The sequence below is a fragment of the Equus caballus genome, chromosome 15, assembly GCF_041296265.1.
Source record: "Equus caballus isolate H_3958 breed thoroughbred chromosome 15, TB-T2T, whole genome shotgun sequence".
In the NCBI taxonomy this organism is placed as follows: domain Eukaryota; kingdom Metazoa; phylum Chordata; class Mammalia; order Perissodactyla; family Equidae; genus Equus; species Equus caballus.
The window spans coordinates 84104299-84126579 of record NC_091698.1 but is presented as its reverse complement, the minus strand read 5'-3'; the positions used below and the strand labels follow the sequence as shown (position 1 = coordinate 84126579).

General features: G+C 35.9%; 1 protein-coding gene across 2 annotated transcripts in view; it reads left to right on the top strand.

The window, feature by feature from the left end:
- Positions 1–22281, top strand: part of BABAM2 (BRISC and BRCA1 A complex member 2) — a 420515-nt gene that overhangs the window by 64788 nt on the left and 333446 nt on the right. For both annotated transcript variants that reach the window (XM_023619317.2, XM_001502017.6), the window contains exon 4: positions 21534–21628. In XM_023619317.2, the coding sequence (XP_023475085.1) occupies positions 21534–21628 (95 nt within the window). The remainder of the gene's footprint in view (positions 1–21533; positions 21629–22281) is intronic.

The following is a 22281-nucleotide window of genomic DNA, read 5'->3' as shown; positions in this document are numbered from 1 at the left end:
CGGGATGGGACTAAAAGCAGAGGTACAGAGGTGAAGTCTCCAGAGGGAGGAGGAAGAGACATAAGGATTAGGAAAGAAATGGGTAAATTGTGAGGAGAAAGGGTGGGGAATTCACACTGACCTATTATTATTAATTGTATATGTATATATGAGACTATATATTTGAATATATATGTATTTCTATTTATATTTGAATGAAGTTGGAATTGAGGTCAGCTGCCAAGACATGGAAGGTCTGGAGAGGGCCTGGCTGCCTGGTGGAGAGTATTGAAGACAGTACAGATTACCAGCCTTCATTGAGCTCCTGGCCTTTAACAAATACTCTTGTGAGGAAAGACAAGGCTTGGCATTAGGCCGCTATGGTCTGCCTTCCTCGGGAGAGCTTTGTGCACAGCATATACTGTCAGTGTGAAGTACGTTGAGCTCTTCAGAAGAAGTAAAGGTGATTCTCCCCAGAGGAGTGCCATGGACCACTGTGGCTCTGTTCATGAATTCGGAACCTCAACGTGACTCTTTAGGATTTCAGATAACCCAAAGCTGCTTGTGGTTTTGGGGAATGGAAGGGATCCCACCTTTAGAGTGGGGACTTTGATTTTAAGTAGCAGGTTTCTTGAGAGGAGAGGGGAACAAATCTACAGTTTTAGTTATGGAACTTCTGAGGGCTTTTGTCCACATTGAGGACTCAGCAAGTGTTGTTAATTGAGTAGTAGAATTGCTTCTATAAAAGAATGTTTTCTGTGGCATCCAGCGATCTGGCCACCAGCCACATGCAAGTCAGTTTGTTTCTGTGAAGGATTACATGCTCTACGTCTCACTGTACTCTTAAGAGTCTCGAAATCCTGCAAGTTTTAGATGGTTTTCTTCTGAGTAAAATATCTAATTTGTTGTTGAAGTCTTTTAATTAATGTTGTGTGAAGAGAGATGCTGGAGAACCTCATTGAAGTGCTATTACTGGATAAAAGAACACTGTGTTCGTGATGGGGCAACCATGATGTAGCAAACCTTTGCCTCATGTATTATAGTTAGAAGATAGAATTTGCCCCTGTGTTATAAGCAACTCTACTATGTTTCAGTTAGTCTCTGTCAGATGCTTTCATTTCACCATTGCTTAATGTTTTATTTTTTATCTACTGTGTTGAAGTGACCTTGGCACTTCTGAGATGTTGTGACTTGTGTTTTGCTTATTTCTCCACCTCTTCCCTGAAAATTGCCGTGCATGTAGATAACTTGCTCTTAGAGACTCTGCTTGATTTGTTTCTCTCTGTCTTGCGTAATTTTCCTGGCAAGAGCGTGACTATCTTTGTCCTTTGTTATCATCAACTTAAATTTAAATTATCAAACAGAAAAATTGTCATTGTGATACCATTACTTTTAAAGAACTGTTCATTTTCTATTGCTGTATTTTTTAAAAAAATACTTTCAGCGAATTTTGGCTAGAGTTTATGTATCTTTAACTGTTCTTACTTTGGTAGTAGTTTTATGTTTGTTTTTTTTTTAATCATTCATTGTTTCCAAAAAACATTTTCCTATAACTACTTTTGAAGAATTTTAATTTATTCATCCTGATTTTTCAGAATCCTAAATTTTCATGCATTTCAGTAGATTTTCCCTGCCTTAGCTTCCGTGGATTACGGGACTTGCTTTTGTTCATTGTTCGACTTGTTGTTTAGCTCTGTCGTGTGTGAACTCAAAGGATCCTTCATATCGCTTTTTTACATCTTTCTTGGTCCAGCTGCTGGGCATTTCAGAGTTATTTGACAGTAGGAAGTATTATTCTTTTTTTTTTTCCATGAATTCCACAGGCTAATTCTTGGTTTTCACAAAGTTTCTGAAAGCTCATGAGTGGGCTTTTGCACGCTCTTCCAAGCACTGTTTTGTGGGAGACGAAGCACAAGGTCCAGTCGGAGATTGTTCTTTGTATGCTAGTTTGCTTCTGTGCTGGTGCTCTGGTTTGTGCCTGTGGATGCAGTCAGCAAAAGACACATTGTTAAACAGTGAACTCTGAATTGAAAGAAAGATTGGTGTGGTTTTTTTCCCCCATCTAGCATCGTCTGGTTATTTCTCCTGATTTTTTGGCAAGTGATGCTTGTCTGTATAAATCTGTGCCACATCAGCCCTAATTTCTGCTTTGTATAATTCAGCTAGGAATTAGAAAGTATTTACAATCATGTAGCATTCCCTATTTTCCAAAGTGTTTTTACTTAAATCTCACTCTAATCTCCCAACAACTTTCTGAGGGCCAGTTACCCTGCTTTACGTATAAGAGAGGCTCACAGGGTTTAAGTGACTAACCTGAGGTCACATAACTGGGAAGTCAGGGACCCAGAACTCAAATCCAAGACTTCCAAGTACAAGCCCCGTTCTTTTCTCACCACAACCTGCTGGGAAATGTGGTCTTTATTACCACACAGTAACAATCTGCTTCTCAGTAAAAGCAGATAAGAGCAAATCAATGTGAATAATCAGTTGCTCACAGTAAGAAAGTTATGCAGGAAATAAGAACAGGCAACAGCATTGCTGATAGGAAGTAAACGCAGCATCGAACGCTAATGCCTTCTGCCATGCATCAGCTAGGAAAGGTGGTGGTCAGTTGACTAATATCTGATTGAGAAATTAACTGATAAACTTCCACTTGTGTGGATCTCTTGGACGCTTGAGGAGTAAAAGCTTGTGGTTGGTTGTTTTTGTTTTGTTTTTTGCTCGAGGGCAGAAATTACAAGCAGAAATTGGTGAAAATAGAGTCAGAAGTTAATCAGGTTTATGAGAAAGAAAAGCTCAGTTTCAGCTTTGAGATGTAGAGAATTGTCTTCAATGCTCTATTTTTCTGTGTGTGTCTTTAAGACTGGTTAGCCTGTGATCTTATTTTGCAGGTCCTGACCTAGTAACATGGCTTTATGATTCAGGTCTGTTATCTGACCTGATACATCTTTAATTGTCTTAATTGTATATTTTTGATACAGCAAAAACTGTTGTTTAATTTTCAATCTGATTGTAAATTAAACAACAGTTTTTAACCACTTTCTAAAATCACTTGGGTGGTTTTTCTTTAATGTGGGAAAGATGAGGGAAGAAAACTTAAAGGTCAAGATAATAAGATGGACCAGATATGTATAGTTAAACTCTTTGGGCATTTGTGAGTGAAAAAATTGGGTTTTTATTTTAAAATGTACTTAAAATTTGTGTAGAAATGAAATTATCCAAAGACGTTAACCTTAGCATATGCTTTAAATATTAAGTACCCAGTTTTATTTTATGAAACAGAAGGGATCTGAAAGAAATTAGATATGATCAAAAGCAAATTTAGTTAAAATAGAATATTCTCCCCTCAACGTATTAGTCTTACTACGATTCCTCTTAAGTGACATGGATTTGTTAGAACTTACGTCATCCTAATAATTAACGGAAGTGAAAGAACTATACTTTCAGAGCTAAAGAGACCCTTTGATGTCATCTAATCTACTACCTATGGTAGCAGTTTCTTTAGTAGTATCCTTGGTAAGTAGATACATAGCTACTATCATTAATAGGAATCTTATTATTCATGAGACAGCATTACAATGCTCATTCAAAAAATATTTTTGTCCTAGGGACAAAACAACTTTATTTCCTCATCTGCGTGACAGTTTTATGGTACTGAAAGGAGCACTCAGCAGAATTCTTGTTTGAATTAATTAGCCATACCGATATTCCTTTTATAGTGGTGATTTTTTTGAAAAAGAGAATTACTAGAATTACCAAATAATCATCAGAATGGAGAAATTGTGGATAATGGCAGCAGACTATAGATAAAGAAAAACATGGTCCCAATATTTAAAGAAAAGGAAGAGATAGATTCTTAAAATTACAGTTTAATTTTTGTATTGAGGTTGGGTAAGATTCAAGAGCTAATTATTAAATAAATGGTTTGAGAGTATTTAAAACATGTTATATCTTTAGTAGCCAACATAGGTGTACTTAGAAGCAAGTTATGCCAAATTAGCTGTATTTCTTTTTTGATGGTAGATCAGCTGACATAGCAAATCATTTCAGCAGAAAATTTAACCATTTCCCTGTGATGTCTTTCTGGATATTTTATATTATTGAACCAAAAGAATAGTTAAGTAGATTTGCAGTAAATTGAGCAATCATTCGAAAGTCTCTAATGAAATACTCCAGGGTCATATTTTTGATTATGTTTTGTTCAACATATTTGTAAATGATGTGGACATACTTGGCTAACCTTTGGAGGACACAAGTTTAAAGAGACCGATACTATGAGGTATGACAAACAAAATTTGAATTTATCTCCATAGGCTAGTATGTTGGATCAGAAACAAAAGGATGGAATTCAGTGGGGTTAAGTGTAAAGTCCCTTGCTTACGTTCTAGAAATTAGTTGAATAGGTAGAGGAAAGCAGTTACATGAAAAATGATCTAGGATATATAGTATGAACCAAAAATATGATGTGACTACTGAAAAAGTGAATACAATCTTGTGCTGCGTTAACAGAAGCACTGGGTCTGCAGCTTGGAATGAGGTCCTTGTGCTGTGCCTGTAATGTAGTAGACCATACATGAGTCCTGTGTTGACATTTGGGCACCATGGTGTAGGAGGAACATTATCCGACTAGTGTGTGCTGGATAGAAATCATCACACACAGACAATGCTTGAAGAAACTGGGACTACTAGTTTTCAGAGATAGAAAGGACTAGAAATATAGGCTCAGAGAAGTTAAGTAAATGGTCCAAAATGATATCGTTAGTTAATGGCAGATCCAGTTCTCTACACTTAGTTCAGGGTTCTTTTTACCCATCACATTTTGTTCTTCCAGAAAGTAAAACCGATACAGTCATACGTCGCTTAATGATAGGGATGTGTCCTGAGAAACATGTCGTTAGGCCATTTTGTCATTGTGAGAACATCAGAGTGTACTTAAACAAACCTAGATGGTGTAACCTACTACACATCTAAGTCATATGGTACTAATCTCATGGGACCATTGTCATATAAGCAGTTCATCATTGACTGAAACATCATTAGGCAGCGCCTGACTATACCACCAGGGAGGAGTTATGAGGAAGCAGATTTTGACTCTGCACAAGAGTTTTTAATAATTGGTGTTGTTCCCTAATGTAAAGAACTGCTTTGGGAAATAATGAGTTCTTTGTTATTAGAAGAATTGAAATAGATACCATGTAACTTCTTTACTAGAGATATTGTATGTTTTAAGGGATATTTTTGAGCTGTCAGAAACTGAGCTGGGACAGTCAACCACATTCCTCTTTACATTTCTTGTCCTGGTTAATTATTAATAATGCCTTCTTTCCCACTCTAGGGTGTTCCACTTTGGATAATAAATTGTATGGTTGCTTTTGCCATAAGGTCTCTTCCAGCTGTTTAAATCTGCTGAATGAAAATTATTTCAACATAAAATATGTTGGTTTACCATCTCAGATCAAGTCCTAGTGGCAGGATGTGGAGTCTTTGAGAAAGTCACTTAAAAATTTTTTAATGGAAAATTTCAAACTTATAAAAGTAGAGAGAATGGTATAATGAACTCTTTTCCATGTACCTGTCACCCAGCTTCACAATGGTCAGCTTATGGTCAGTCATGTTTTGTGGGTCTTCCATCAACTTTTTCCTAGATAATTTTGAAGAAAATCAGAAGTGTCATATCACATCTTCCAGAAATATTTCACTATGCATCTCTACAAGATAATGTCTCTTCTTTTAAAACATAACTTTAAACATAACTTTTTTTCATCATCACTTTAAAAAATCAACATTAATTCTCAAATCTTTCATTACCAATTAGTATTCAGATTTCCCTGGTTGATATATACACACAAACACATAAACACACATACATATGTAAAATGTGTGTGTGTTTTACAATTTGTTTGGATACTGACAGATTGCAATAGGTTGCTCTGTTACTTAGGTGTCTTATTTACAGTCATCTCATCCTGCGTCTCCCCTTCTTTGCTCTGTTTTTTCCTTTTACCCTTCCTTCTACTTCTCTTCTTCCATTTCCCCCTTATAGCCTTTTTCTTCCTGTTCTCCTTTCTCTTCTTCGTCCTTCAATTTTTTTCTCTATTCTTCATTGTTTTCAATTTATTTGTGAAGAAACTGGGCTGTTTGTCTCATAGTTTCCCTCAGTCTGAATTTTGATGATTTCAGCCCTGTGGAGTCACTTAACATGTTCCTTTGCTCCTGTATATCCTGTATGAATTGGTGGTTTGATCTAGAGGCTTAATCAGACTCAGATTTATTTTGGGGCAAAAGTGTTTCACAGGGTAACATATTCTTCGATTAGGGCCTGTGTGTCTGGTTGTCTTTTGATGTAACAGCCTTTAGTGGTCTTTGCTTGGATCCATTAATTTGTTAAGAGTTACAAAATGGTGATATGCTATCATCTCTTCATTTATTAGTTGAAATAATTCTATAAAGAGAAGTTTTTCCTGATCGACTGTTTGGTAATCCTCAGTACAATTCCTTTAGAAGGATAGAACAAATGCTTGACTCTCTTCTTTTCTGGTTTTCAAAATGAGTAAGTTCCTTTGCATCTTTTATAGATACCTATTGATTTTTAAAAGAATCATTAACTCATGGGCTTAAAATTCGATGTATTTAAACAGTCCATTACATTTGTTATTGATGCTTAAAGTGATGCATCTTTGGCTAGTGAGAGCCTCCTCATTATGTTCCCGAGTCTGGTTGATATGACCCCAGAAGCCTTTGATAGCTCTCACTTTCTGTCATGATGGCATATTCTACCCTCATCTTGCAGGTTTTTTACTCTGGACCTCAGGCCAGCCTTTTCACTCTTCCTCTTCCTCCAGGGAACAACTGGGAAAGCAATTTCTTATAAGAAATTTCTTATAATTCTCTTAGAGTTCTTATAAGAAATTGCTGCACTTTGCAAAATTGTGTGTCTGTCTGTAGTGAGTTGCTGAGCCAGATTCTCCTGGGGGCTCAAGCTATGCTTTGGTTTGATTAAGTTGGTACATCAGGCAGCTTTAATAGCTTGAGCCATTCTCCTCTGTTGTAAGTAACTTTGTTTGTTCAGTCTTTTGTTCCTTTCTTTGCCTTTTGGGCACAAGCATGCTGCCTTCCTTTGCTGGTTGTGGGCTAGAAATGGAAGTACGGAAACCCTGTCTCATGAACTTTAGTGACCCAGACTGAGTGTGCCTTCTTGTGGGGTCATCATTGAATGAGCAGAGCTGTCAGAGATAGGATTTATGGAAAAATCACACACAACCATGGTTAGATATTAAACGTTTCATTTCTCTAGGAGGAACATATATGTCTTCATTGAACAGCCAAATTTTCTGCCTTAGTTTGGATTCCCAAAACAGCAGAGTCTGAGACAAGGATAAATCCTTTATCTAATTAATCAGTTGTAAACATTTTGCCATATTTATTTATCTTTTTCTCTACTCACACACATGTATGCGTATCTCTGCAGATATAGATGTATGTTTATATATCTAAATCTTTTTGCTGAACTATTTTAAGTTAAGTTGCAAACATTTTGATACTTTACCTCTAATATTTTATTTATTTACTTTTTTAAAGATTGGCACCTGGGCTAACAACTGTTGCCAATTTTTTTTTTCTGCTTTATCTCCCCAACCCGCCCCATACACAGTTGTATATCTTAGTTGCAGGTCCTTCTAGTTGTGGGATGTGGGACGCCGCCTCAATGTGGCCTGATGAGAGGTGCCATGTCCACGCCCAGGATCCGAACCCTGGGCCGCCGCAGCAGAGCGTGCGAACTTAACCGCTCGGCCACGGAGCCGGCCCCTAATATTTCTATATATCTTCTAAAAAAAAGACATTTTTCTTCTATAGAATCTGAATACCCTTATCATACTCAAGACATTTAACATTGATACGGTAATATTATCTACTATGTGGTCCATATTCATATTTCCACTGTTGTCTATTAGTGTCCTTTTCGCTTTTTTCCCCTTATCTGTGATACAGTGAACGATCATACACTGTATTTACTGCTTATATTTCTTTAATTTCTTTAATCTAGAACAGTTCTTTTACTTTTTTTTTTCTGTCATTCCTGATATCAACAATTTTGGAGAGTCCAGGCCTATTGTTTTGTAGAATGTCATAATTTGGTTTGTCTGATTATCTCTTCATGATTGTATTTAGGTTAAACATTTTTATCAGACTTTCTTGATAGGTGATGTTATGTCCTCAGTGCAGTCATCACAAAGTCCACCATGTCCATTTTTTCTATTATTGGTGCTGCTAAATTTGACTATGTAGTTAAATTAAGGTGGTATCTACCAAATTTCTCCCTTATAAAGATACCTTCTTTTATTGCAATTTGTTAGTAATCTATGGGGTGATACTTTGAGACTGTGTCCTGTTCCCTGACAACCTTTTACCTAATGGTTTTTAGTATCCATCTGTGATCCTATCTTAAATCAATAACTTATTGTTTATAATTATTTTTATAGATGTCTTACCTCTAAGATCATATCTCCTAGATTGCAAGCTTTATTAAGCAGAATCTCTTAACTCTTTTTCTGTTACTCACACTATCTAGAGTATAGTATATGCCTAATATTTCTTGAGGGATTGAATGAATTAATAAGTGAAGATTATCTCTCTAGAAAATGAGAAAAAAGTCTTCTTTTATCCTGCCAGTTTAATCCAAATATTCATTTATATACTTCTTTTTTTTAAGCTTCCTCAAGTATAGAATAATCAGTTACCATTTTTTATATTGTTTGACATTTCAGGATTTTTTTCATGGTGTCCTCCAAATGACAATGTCTCCTTTTCTTTTCTGTAAATGCAAAGCTACTTACTCTGTACATTTAAACCAATCTTTTTATTTAGCTTACTGTGATATTTAGTTCACAGAAAATGAAATGTAAATGCATAGTATTCTAGAGGCTACACCTAAATCAATGCTGTGTGTGTATATAAAAGTCAAGCTTATTTCCTAAGTTTTCCTTTATTATTGTTTTCTCAGTTTTTCACTATTTCATGATAAAGATCGTTATTGATTTGTTTTGAAATTATATTTCGTTCCTAACTACTTTTTAAAACTATGAACAAAATCATAGAAAGGTTGAGAAAGCTTACTTTATTTTTATGGTGTCAGATACATTGTAGTCATTAAAAAAAGAACTGGTAATAAATTGTATTAATGAAACAGTTTGTGAATATGCATTAGAAAATTATTAAGACTAAAATTTTCTGCAGTAGAATATGTATTACTCAATAAGGTAATGCTAATTCATAGCATTTGGCTTAAAATATTGTTATTTTATGTGCTGAAACAAGTATACAAAAATACAAGGTTAAAGGTTCATTTAAAACATATTATAACAGCTAAAGATGAGACACTATATCCATTTGCTAATTAGTCAAAATCTCTAAGAATCAGCAACATAGCAGATTCCCTCTGATATACCTAAAAATCATGTAGCTTAATTTCATGAGAACTGTCTTTTATTATAAACCAATGAAATAATGATGAAAGGGCATGTTTAACCTGGAGAAGAGAAGACTAAAAGAAGAAGTCATTTGCAGATGATTTAGAATACTGCTTAGGGTAGAACTAGCATTAATAGGTAAAAATGATTTGTAGGCATTTTTTTTTCAGTATAAGAAAGAACTTTTTCCAGCAACTAATAACTGCCCAGAAACAGAATGTGCTGCTTAATGAAGTAATGAGCCACATTGTACCTGAAAGTGGTCATGGAAAGTTGGATGACTTTTCCTACTTACCTTCCTGTCATTCCCTTCCTTCTCTTCTTTCTGAATCATTTGTTCCTCTATATCTATGCTGCCCAGTATGGTCGCTCCTAGCCTCCTGTGGCTGTGGAGTACAGTTGGCCCTCCGTGTCAGTGGGTTCTGCATCCGCAGATTCAACCAATCAAGGATTGAAAGGCCTATGATGGTTGCATCTGTACTGAATATGTACACACTTTTTTCTTTGTCATTATTCCCTAAACAATACAGTATAACAACTCTTTACGTAGTGTTTACATTATAGTAGGTATTGTAAGTAATCTAGAGATGATTTAAAGTCTATGGGAGGATGTGTCTAGGTTAGGTGCAAATACTACAGCATTTTATAGAAGGGAGTTGAGCATCCATGGATTTTGCTAAAATCCCTGGAGTCCTGGGACCAATCCACCGCAGATACCAAGGGATGACTGCACTTGAAATCTGGCTCTTCTGAATTGAGATGTGCTGTAAGTGTGACACATTAGATTCTAAAATCTTAGTACTACAAATAATGTAAAATAGCTCACTAATAACTTTTATATTGATTACGTGTCGAAACGACACTGTTTTGTATATATTGACTAAATAAAACATATGAAGATTAATTTTAATTAATTTTTATTTATGGTTATTATTTATTTAATTGTTAAGATTAATAATTAGTTCTGGAAAATAAGGAGTAAACAGTGTCCACCCTATCTCTCTCACTGGTTACAATGAAAAACTCTAGAATGCCTAAGGAATACATACAGCAATTACCTGAAGACTCTGAAAAGTAAATAATAGCAGAAATACTAAGAAGAGAAATCAAAACTCAAGGAATAATCCATATAGAGGTTTGTTTCCTCCCTTCCCCCTTTTTTCTTTCATATGTCCTAGTTTAAACCCTAGGGCACCCCACGTCCTGGAACTATGCAGCAGGCGTGGACAGAAAAAGTTCTAATGAAAACCCCCTCTCTCAGGTCAGAATACCAAACAGGATGGAGTTTTAAAAACTCCCTTGGCCGCAACTCAGGCAAGCTCCAGTGATGAAACTGGACTCCCTCAGCAGCCTCTCAGACTCTTTTCCTTTGCTGCTTCACCTCCAAGTGGACACAGTCATGGGAAGTGCGCAGGAACATGGGGAGGCAAAACTCCCATTTCTAGACAGAGCACCAGGAAAAGGCAGCCCTGGGAGCCAGAGAGTATGGGGAAAATCACAGGGAGGAGGGAGCCAGAGAAAAGAATCCTTCAATTTGTGTATGAAGTCTCAGGCTTATCTTCCGGCTGCACATGTATGGAGCTGGACAGAACTGATGTAGCAAAGGCTTTGAGAATTGAACTATAGTGTAGACCAGTGTTCAGATTCCAGTCTGATCTCTAGGTGGCATATACTTGGGGGAAAGTTGGAATAGCAATAAGACTTTGAAAACTATACTGACATTTGAACCAAGTCCCCAGAAGATGGTTGACCACTTTCAGTCTGAACCTAAATTTATGCCAGTTCATTTGGCAACTTAAAATGAAATGGACAAATTCCATGAAAGACTTCCTTAGTCTTTAAGGAAATGCAAATTAAACCATATTGAGATGCCACAACACACCTGTTAGAATGACTAAAAACAGCAAGGACAATGATAACAACAACAAACTGACCACATCAAGTGTTGGCGAGAATGTGTAGCAACTGGAACTCTCATGGCATTGCTTGTGTGACTGTTAAATGGAACAGCCATTCTGGAAAGCAGTTTCTCAGTTTGTTTTAAGATTAAAGATACACTTTTTCCTATGACGTAGCAATTCCACTCTTAAGTATTATTTATCTAGAAATGATAACCATTTCTCTAGAAACGGAAATTTTATGGTCGCACAAAAACCTGTACATGGATGTTTGTAGCAAGCAGCATTATTCATAATTGTCAAAAACTGGAAATAACCCAAAGGTCCTTTATTGAGTAAATGGATAAGCAAACTGTGGTACATCCCTCTAATGGAATACTAGTTGGCTATAAAAAGGAACAAACTGTTGATATGGGCCCTTAAATGTATCAGTTCATTTGGCTTAATCTCAGATGCCTTATGCTAAGTGAAAGGAGCCAGTTTCAAAAGGTTACATGCTGCATGATTCCATTTGTGTGACATTCTGGAAAATGCCAAACTGAAGGGACAGAGAATAGATCAGAGGTTGTCAAGAATGAGGGATGGTGGGAAAGTTTAACTACAAAGGGATAGTATGAGGAAATTTTGAAGGGTGATAGAATTGTTGTATATCCTAATTTTGGTGGTGTTTACACAAATATATGCATATGATTAAAAATCGCATAACTTTACCCAAAAAAGGTAAATTTTACTGTATATAAAAATTTAAAAAATAGTTAAAAATTTAATTTCACCCTTTTCATTTTGCTCTCTTAATGTGGCTACTGATAAGTTTATAATTATGTATATGGCTCATATTATATTTCTATTACGTGGCACAGCTTTTGATACTAGCAATGCAAAGAAAGATTAGATGTGGTCTCAGTCTAGAGATAGGGATCTGAAAGAAGCAAGTCTTACAAGGAAAGGAGGCAAACTTAAATGACTTAACTTCAGTCTTCCTCGCTTCCCATCCTTTTTCCAGCAGATATTTTTTGAGGGCCTGATTCATGCAAATTATGCCAACTCTCAGATATGATAATTTTTTATAGTCTCTTTTCCTTGATACAGGAAAAGAAATTCTGTCTTTCAAGACAAAAGTGTGATGTATGATGGAATCATTGGTGGTATCTGAATTTGTAAGCAAAACAGAGTATTTCTTTGAGACACTTGATAAGTTTCTTTATGATATCCTTGTGATAAATGTTAAAGTTTGTAGTATTATTGGGTAGATATTAATGTTTAAATGATTGTACCCAATAGGTACTGATTAATTGAACTGTGGCTGCCAGAGAGTTTTCCAGAAGCATGTTCAGCAAATCTGTTTATAACTTGAAACTGGGAGTGCCAACCCAAACTTGGAATGGAATCCAAGAATATTATGATGTTAAATAGAGAGGTAAATCTAACAAGATTGAAATATAATAGGGATAAATTTAAAATTCTGAAATGGATTCTGAAATTCAGCTTAAGAATGAGGGATATGGGCTTAGCAGTAGTGTATATATAAAAGTCTTGGGGCTTTTAGTTGATGGGAAACATCATACAAGTCACCACTGGTGTGGCTGCCAAAAAGGCTATTTCAATTTGCAATGTTATGTATTAACAGAAGTTTAGTATCTAAAATGAAGGCCTGGCTTTTCTTATTTTATTCTGTGTTCTTTAGAGCACACCTGGAATCTTATGTTTAGTTTTGGGTATTATCCTCTAGGAAGGCTATAGACAAACTAGTACATTTCACAGAGGAGAGAGCAGGATGCTAAAGGACATTGAGACCAAGTCAGATGATGAATAGTGAAAGAAACTGGGATATTTAGTCTGGTCAAGAGGTGACTCATGGTGGGGTTCAAAGAGAGGTCACGAGAACTGCCTGCAAATAATTGAAGGGCTATGATGTTAAAGTGAAACTAGAATTGTTCCATAAGTTCCTAAGAACCAGCGGATGAAATTTTCAGACAGAGATGGAGAGAGAGAGAAAGAGAGAGAGGGAGAGAGAGAGAGATTAAATTTCAGTGTAAGGAAACACTATCAAGAGTTAGAGTGAAGTCTTGGAAGTGAATCACCTCTCCAAAGTCTTCTGTGACACTATGGTTTGAGCCTACCTTTCCTTTGATAATCTCCTTCAGCCTGGCATTTCCACAACGTTATTGTCTGACTCTTCTCATGCTTGGAGTTTCAGTAAATAATCATTTTATGTAGCCATTGATAGGAATAATTCTTCTGTCATTGGCAAAATTCTGATTATTTACCACTTGAATTGTTTCTTTGAAACTATGTTTTCCTGGCAGTTATTTAAACTTCAAGATGGACAAAATAGCACGATACAATTTCACTAGTAAGAAGGAAAGGAGCCTGTGGACAAGCTCTGTTCCTTCAGTAACTGGGCAGCAGGATGTACGGTCTACTCTGCAGATCTGGTGACTGGGCCTTCCTGAGATGGTGCTGGTACCTTCTAAAGATTGGCAGCTGCTGAGGCACAAGAGTGTAAATAAAAACTGTCTTGCACCTAGAATTTCTGCGATTTCATGTATGTGTTATATTATGAAGCATTGTAGATGTGTATTTTCTAACAGAGGAACATGTGCCCTCTTTGGTTCCACTATTGTAGCCTGGCAATTTTTAGGAAGTCATGAACATGAAGACTTGAAAAGGTAGTCGTGACACTTCTAGCCATTCTAGGTGTTTCATTTCTTTACTTTTTTTTAACCTTACCTTGTATCACCTCTGATCCTATTTTTGTTTCTTTGTTCTCTTGCCTACTCTTCCTTTTTATGAAAAATTGAAGTAAGCAGTATCCAAGTAATCTGTCCTCTGTGTTTGTATCATCTTCTCCGGGGTGAAATAAAGGAAGTGCGATGTTATTGCTCTTCTTTATGATTTGTGTTGGTCTTTTCTGCACCATCTCTGCCCTGAGGTCAGGTGCTATGTTTTCTTCTTCCCATATAACTCCCCAGGTGTCCAATATGTGCATCTGTGCATGGTGAGTTTTTAATAAATGTTCTTGACTGATTTACTGACTGTTCTCTATAGCAAGAAAACAATGCGACGTTTTATTCCAAAGAGGATATAGAGTATTGAGGCAAAGTGCTTCAGGAGTTCTTTAAGGTTGAAGGTAAGAGTTTGAGAAATTCTCAAATATGAGAGTGTGAGGTTCTGAAAGATATTTAAATTTGCTTCTTTGTTTTGAAAAATACTTGTATACTGTTTTTACTATATGTAATCTGGTAATCTCTGTTTCTAAAACGATCCTTTCAGTTGAGGGTGTGATAATTTGGTATATGTTGTTTTTTTTTTTTGAAAAATTTATTCTATATTCTAATGCTTTCAGATGGTTTAAAAATTTTTTTAAATCAACTGAAATTTTTAAAAAATTAACATTCCCTGGTACTCTCTTTTAAAAGGACCTATTTGGGGAACTTCTTGAAAAATAAAGATCTTTATAAGTATTCATCTTATAAAAATAGTCTTTGTTTTTAAAAAGGGTTCATTGCAGAGTTCCTTTAAATGGAGAACTCCCCAACTGCATTTTCAAGATGATTTTATTTATAAAAGATAAATTTACTCATAACCATTGAGTAAACACTTTCTAACTTGTGTTTAAATTCAGATTAAACTGGGACAGATTTTTGCATCAGATTAAAACAAAAAACAACAGCTTTATTGAGGTGTAATTTACATAGCATGCCACTTCACTCTTTGAAAGTGGACAATTCAGTGGTTTTTAATACATTCGCAAAGTTGTGCCGCCATCAACACTAATTCCAGAATATTTTCATCACCACTTAAAGAAACCTTGTACTTGCTAGCAGTCACTTCTCTTCCCTCCCTTTCCCAGTCCCTAGCTGCTTTCTGTCTCTGTGGATTTATATATTCTGGACATTTCATGTAAATAGAATTATACAGTAATCAACAATACATGGCCTTTGTGTCAGACTGTTTGCACTTAGTATAAAGTTTTCAAGGTTCATCCACACTGTAGCATGTATCAGTTTTTTTTTTAAATAGCTGATTAATATTCCTTTGTATGTATATACCGCATTTTATTTATGCATTCATCCGTTGGTGGACATTGGGTTGTTTGTACTTTTTGGCTATTGTGAATAATGCTGCTGCAAACATTGATGTGCAAGTTTTTGTGTAGATGTTTTTCCTTTTTCTTGGGTATGTACCTAGAAGTAGAATTGGTAGGTCATGAGGTACCTATGTGTTTAACATTTCGAGGAACTGCCAAACTGTTTTCCAAAGTAGTGGCACCATTTTGTATTCCCACCAGCAGTGTAAGAGGATTCCATTTTCTCCAGATCCTCACCAACATTTGTTATTGTCTTTTTAATTGTAACCATCATAGTGGGTGTGAAGTAGTATCTCATTGTGATTTTGATTTTCATTTCCTTAACAACTAATGATGTTGAGCATCTTTTCATATGCTTATTGGACGTTTCTGTATTTTCTGTTGAGAAATGTCTATTCAAAATCATTTGCCCATTTTTAAATTGAGTTATTTGTCTTTTCATTGTTGATGCGTGTGTTCTTTATATATTCTGGGTACAAGTTCTTTATCAGATGTATGATTTGACAAATCATATATTTTCTCCCATTCTGTGGGTTGTCTTTTCACTTTCTAAATAATGTCCTTTGAAGAACAAAGGTTTTAAATTTTTGTGAAGTCCAGTTACCTAGTTTTTCTTTTGTTCCTTATGCTTTTGATTTCATATCTAAGAAACACTGCCTAGTTATGAAGATTTACTCTTATGTTTTCCTTAAAGTGTTTTATAATTTTTGCTCTTACCTTTAGGTCTTTGATCCATTTTCGGTTAATTTTTGTGTATTATGGGTGTGAGTTAGGGACTCAACTTCATTCTTTTGCATTTGGCTCTCCAGTTTTCCCAGTACCATTTGTTGAAAAAATTCCGTGTTAGCTGCTAAAACAAATAGTAATACACTGGGTGGCTTAAACAACAAATGTTTATTTCTCACAGTTCTGGAGCCGGGGAAATCTGAGATCAAGGTGCTGGCAGACTCAGTGTCTGGTGAGGATCTGCTCTCTGGTTTATAGACAGTCTGTCTTTTCATTGTAACCGTACATGGCAGAAGTGGGCAAGGGAGCTCTCGGTCTCCTTTGTAAGGATACTAATGCCATTCATTAGAGCTCTACGCTTATGACCTAATCACCTACCAAAGGTCCCACCTCCAAATACCATCACAGTGGGGATTAGGTTTCAACATATGAATTTTAAGGGGATACAAGCATTCAATCTATAGCAGACTGTTTTACTTAAAAAAATGTTTAATGATGGTAAAATATAGATAATAACATTTACCACCTTAATAATTTTTAAGTATACATTTCAGTTGTGTTAAATACATTCACATTGTTGTACAACCAATCTCCATTACTCTTTTCACCTTGAAAAACTGAAACTCTGTACCCATTAAACAACAACTCCTCTTTCTCTTCTTCCCCCAGCTCCTGCTAACCACCATTCTTTCTGTCTCCATGAATTTGACTACTCTAGGTATCTCATATAAATGGAATCATACATATTTGTCTTTTTTGTGACTAACTTATTTTACTTAATGTGCCATCCTCAAGGTTTATGCATATTATAGCGTGTATCAGAATGTTCTTTTTTAAGGCTAAATAATATTCCCATTGTTTGTGTATACCACATTTTGTTTATTCATTAATCTGTCAGTGGACACTTGGGTTGAGTTGTTTCCGTTAGGCTGTTGTGAATAATGCTGTTGTGAATATGGGTATAGAAATATCTCTTTGAAACGCTGATTTTACTTATATTGAGTATATACCCAGAGTGGAATCAGTGAATCATATGGTAATTCTTTTTAAATTTTTGAGGTAATACCATCTTGTTTTCTTTTTTTTTTTTGCTGAGGAATATTCACTCTGAGCTAACATCTGTTGCCAATCTTCTTCTTTTTTACTGAGGAATATTTGCCCTGAGCTAACATCTGTTGCCAATCTTCCTCTATTTTGTATGTGGGCTGCCACCATAGCATGGCCACTGATGAGTGGTGTAGGTCTGTACCCAGTAACTGAATCCAGACCACTGAAGCAGAGCACGCTGAACTTAACCATTAGGCCATCAGGCTGGCCTGCCATTTGTTTTCCATAGTGGCTGTACCATTTTACATTCCCAACAATGGTGCATAGGGGTTCCAGTTTCTCTGCAACCTTGTTATATTCTCTGTCTCTCTCTGTTTTTCTTTTTCTTGTGAGGAAGATTGTCACTGAGCTAACATCTGTGCCAGTCTTCCTCTATTTTATGTGGGACGCCACCACAGCATGGCTTGAGGAGCAGTGCTAGGTCTGTGGCTGGGATCTGAACTTGTAAACCCTGGGCTGCTGAAGCGGAGTGCACAAACTTAACCACTATGCCACCAGGCTGGCCCCTCTCTCTCCTTTTAGTAGTAGTCATCCTAATGGGTGTGAGGTGGTGAAAGAACTCTTTTTGCCCTGTTGAATTGTCTTGGCACTGTCTTGGCACCCTTGTCAAAAATCAATTGACTATAAATGTGAAAGTTTATTTTCAGACTTTCAGTTCTATTCCATTGATCTGTATATCTGTCCTTGTGCCACTACCACACTGTCTTCATTACTGTGACTTTGTGTTGGGTTTTGAAATTAGGAACTGTGAGTCCTCCAACTTTGCCCTTTTTCATGACTGTTTTTTGGTCATTCTGAATTCCTTGCATTTCCATATGACTTTTAGGATTGGCTTGTCAATTTCTGCAAAAAAAGCCAAGCAGAGGTTTTGATAGGGATTGCATGAAATCTGTAGATTAATTTAGGTAGTATTGCCATCTTAACAATATTGTCTTGTGATCTGTGAACATGAGATGTCTTCCCATTTATGTAGGCCTTCTTTAATGTCTTTCAACAATGTTTTGTGGTTTTCGATGTAAAAGTCTTAGACTTCTTTTGTTAAGTTTATTCCTAAGTATTTTATTCTTTTTGATGCTGTTGTAAATGGAATTATTTTCTTAATTTAATTTTTGGATTGTTCATTGGTAGTGTATAGAAATGCAGTTGATTCTATACATTTATTTTGTATCTTGCAACCTTGTTGAACTTGTTTATTAGTTCTCATAGCTTTTGTGTGTGGATTACTTAGGATTTTCTATATGGAAGATCATGTCATCTGTGGATAGAGATAATTTTACTTTTTCTTTCCAATCTAGATACCATTCATTTCTTTTTCTTGCTTAATTGCCCTGGTTAGAACCTCCAGTACAGTGTTGAATAGAATTGGTAAGAGTGGATATCCTTGGATCAGATTTTTAATGTTTAGTGGTTTGGAAATATGCATTACTGACAATATGCCTTTGAGAACTTGAAAATCTAGCTTTCTGTCCTCCTATAGTAACAAAAGTAATAATTTTTTTCTGTTGGAATTTAGCATGCTATTTATTTTTCAAACATCAAGGCACAATAAATTCTAGCTTGACTTTTTCCAAATCTTTGATGCCTCTGCTCTATTAACTTTATGAAATTTTTTTCTAAAAGTCACTAAAGTAACCTACCTGTAAGACTTTTAAAAACATATCTATAAAGTATATATCTTCCTAAGGAGCTGTGCATGCTGGGTATTTTTGCTCAAATTTATTCCCTACAGAAAGTGGCAGAAGTAACTCTTCCATACTTTATTCTTTACTGTTGATTTTGTCAGTACTTATATCCAATTCAGAGATTAGAATTTCTTTCACATACTGAGCATTTCTTGAATATGTTCTGTATGTGTTGCACTTTGCCCTGTTGGAGACATGAAATAACTATGAGTATGTTTAGTCTTTGAATGCTTATAAGATATTTAGGAAGATGAAGTGGGTGTACTTACCTTGTACTGCTGTGTATTTGTGGTTCTGTGTATATGTCTTGTCTCCTTCACTAAATGTAAGCTCCTTGAGGATAACCATCTTTATATTGACACGGTGTGTATCACAGTGCCTCACATGTAGCATATGTTTAGTATGAATTTTAAAAATTAATGGAATAACAAAAACAATATAAGACTACAATTAAATACTCCTGTGAATGGCATAACCAATCAGTATTGTTGAATTTCAGAAGTAACAATGATCAGTGTGTGCCAGATTTATTAGGGAAGACTTCATGCAAGAAAAGGTGATTAAGTGGGCTCGTAGAGGATAGGTAAGAACTGAGCAAGGAGAGAGAGCATTTCAACTAGGTGTCATAGTATTTGGAGGTCAGCAAGTGGATCATATGGACTGGAATAGAAGATTGGTATTGGCTTGTGGATAGAGAGAAGGGTGGATAAATAAATAGGAATATTATATTTTGGAGGCATTAAATGCCAGTTTGAAAAGTTTGCTCTTACTCCATTTGACATTAGAGAATAATTGAATTTTTTTTTAAAGATTTTATTTTGTTTATTTTTTTTCCTTTTTATCCCCAAAGCACCCTGGTACATAGTTGTATATTCTTCGTTGTGGGTCCTTCTAGTTGTGGCATGTGGGATGCTGTGTCAGCATGGTTTGATGAGCAGTGCCATGTCCGCGCCCAGGACTCGAACCAATGAAACACTGGGCTGCCTGCAGCCAGTGGAACTTAATCACTCGGCCATGGGGCCAGCCCCTGAAATTTTTTAAGCTAGAAGTTTTGGGGCAAAAGCAGTACTTTAAGAAAGATGTGCTTGGTGATAGTATGTATTATGGGCTGGAGGGAAATTGTTATCAGGAGACCATTTAAGAAGGCATGGTAATAATTGAATTCTTCTAGTCTGTTGACTCTTTAAGAGCAGAGTTCTTTGATTTTTAGTGCCTAGCATAGTGCCTATAGCAGAGTTCCAATATTTGTTCAATACACGCATGAATGTACAGACTATGTCATCTGGGCCTGGATAGAGCTGTTAGCAGTAGGAAGTGTTCATATGAGAGACATTTTGGAGGAAAAGTTGAGATGCCTTGTTTTCTAAGAGTATAAAGGATATGGGTATGGTGGAAGATGACACTCAAGTTTCAGCGTGGGTGATTAGGAATAGCAGTGCCATCCCAAGAAATAGGAAAGTCCTCCAGGGGAAGAGGAGAGTAAAGAAAAGGGACAGTCACGATCATGTTTTTAGACTTGCTGAGTTTGACATTGAAATGCATAGTACATAGTTACAGAAAGGTTCAAATGAGAACTGAAGTCCGAATGTTTAAATTTGGGTATGACTATCAAGATGGTATTGTTTGAACAGTAAAATGATTGGACTCATCTAACTGTATGTGTATGCATGGGTGCAGAGCTTATGAGCATGTACACAAGTATACACACTCTTGTATACTGGAACCCAACATGGGTGTTAGATTGTTGACATACTAATCTATTTGTTGGTATTAGCAGAATGATGAGGACTGATTCTTGGGGAGAGCAGAGGGAAAAAAAAGGAGCTAAAGGAGATAGGAAAGGAACAGAGAGGTAGAAGAATTTACAACACAAATTTGCTAGGGAGACTTTGTAATTTGTCTTATGTTTCAAAATATACTAGTGATAACAACAGTAGTCCTCCCATGTCACTTATTGAGTGCTTACTATATGCCAGACACGATGCTAAGCCTGCTGTCTCTCTTTATCCTCACAACAAATCTGTGATGTCAGTACTATTATATCCCCCTTTTACTGATGTAGAAACTGAAGTCTAAAGAAGTTAAAACTTGCCCAAGATCGCTTGAGCTAATAAATAATTAGGAGACCTTGTGGATATAATTATGACTTTTTTGACTCCAAGCCAAATGTTCTTTCCAATATACCAAAGGTTTGTAAGTTTAATTTCTTCAAGGCAAGGACTTTATCATTAGAGAATCAGTCCCCAGTAAAGGCTTATTACGTAGCAGGTGGTGATCGGACAGTAGCATTTCCTGTGAAAAAAATCTGTGCGTACTTTGGATGTGGCTGCTACTACTTTATACTTGGGTATTTATATTTATAGTGTGTCAGGACATAAAACTTTTTTTGGTTGCATGTTGTAGATATTAATTTAAAAGAGGATATCAGTTCTTTTATTGAAGAATTAATCATTCAGAAAGAGCTTTTCAAATTTTTTTGTTAAACTCATACAAACTTCTTTTAGAAGTTTTTCTGCTGCGTTCCTCAGAACATTCATACATTAGAAAGGAAATAAGAAGGGCCTGATGTTTTCTTTTGTTTCAGGGGATATCATTTTTAATGCCCAATACCCAGAGCTGCCCCCTGATTTTATCTTTGGAGAAGATGCTGAATTCCTGCCAGATCCCTCGGCTCTGCACGTGAGTATTGCAAGTTCATTCGGATGATCTTCATTTGTTGAAAGGAAAATAAAATTAGCTTTTGACAGTTGCTTAACAGATAAAATTGCCAAACATGTGGATTTTTTCCACCCCTTTTTTTTCTGTCCTCTGAAATAAGTACAACACTTTCTGTGCCAAAACAGTTTAAATAAGAGATTTTTTAAAATGCAGTTTTACTTTCAGACTATTTTGACTTAATGAAAGTCTCTAACACATTGGTTAAAATATTTTTACTTCAGCTTAAAGAGACATGTTGAAAACATTTTCTTTGTTTTAACTTCGTATTTCATGCCTGCAATCAATTTTCTAATGTTTACTAACACTTCATCACAGCGCTTGTTAGGGAAGTGTTTCTTGGCTCTTTGAGGCCTTTTTTGTATAGAAGTGAAAGTGGCAAATTTGGACTTGTATTGGCTTTATCTCAGTATTATTATCAGAAAGGTAAAGATCAGATTAAGTGTTCTTTATGAAGCAAGACCAAAAACTTTGTAGTTGAAGTGAAATGTTTCTGGATTTAAAGCAGGGAAAGGGTTGGTGGTACTTGTCAGAGCACATGCGGTTTATATAAAAATTATGTGTTTTGCATGGCTGGTGGAGAAAAACATGTGCCACTTTGTTTAAAAGTTCTGACC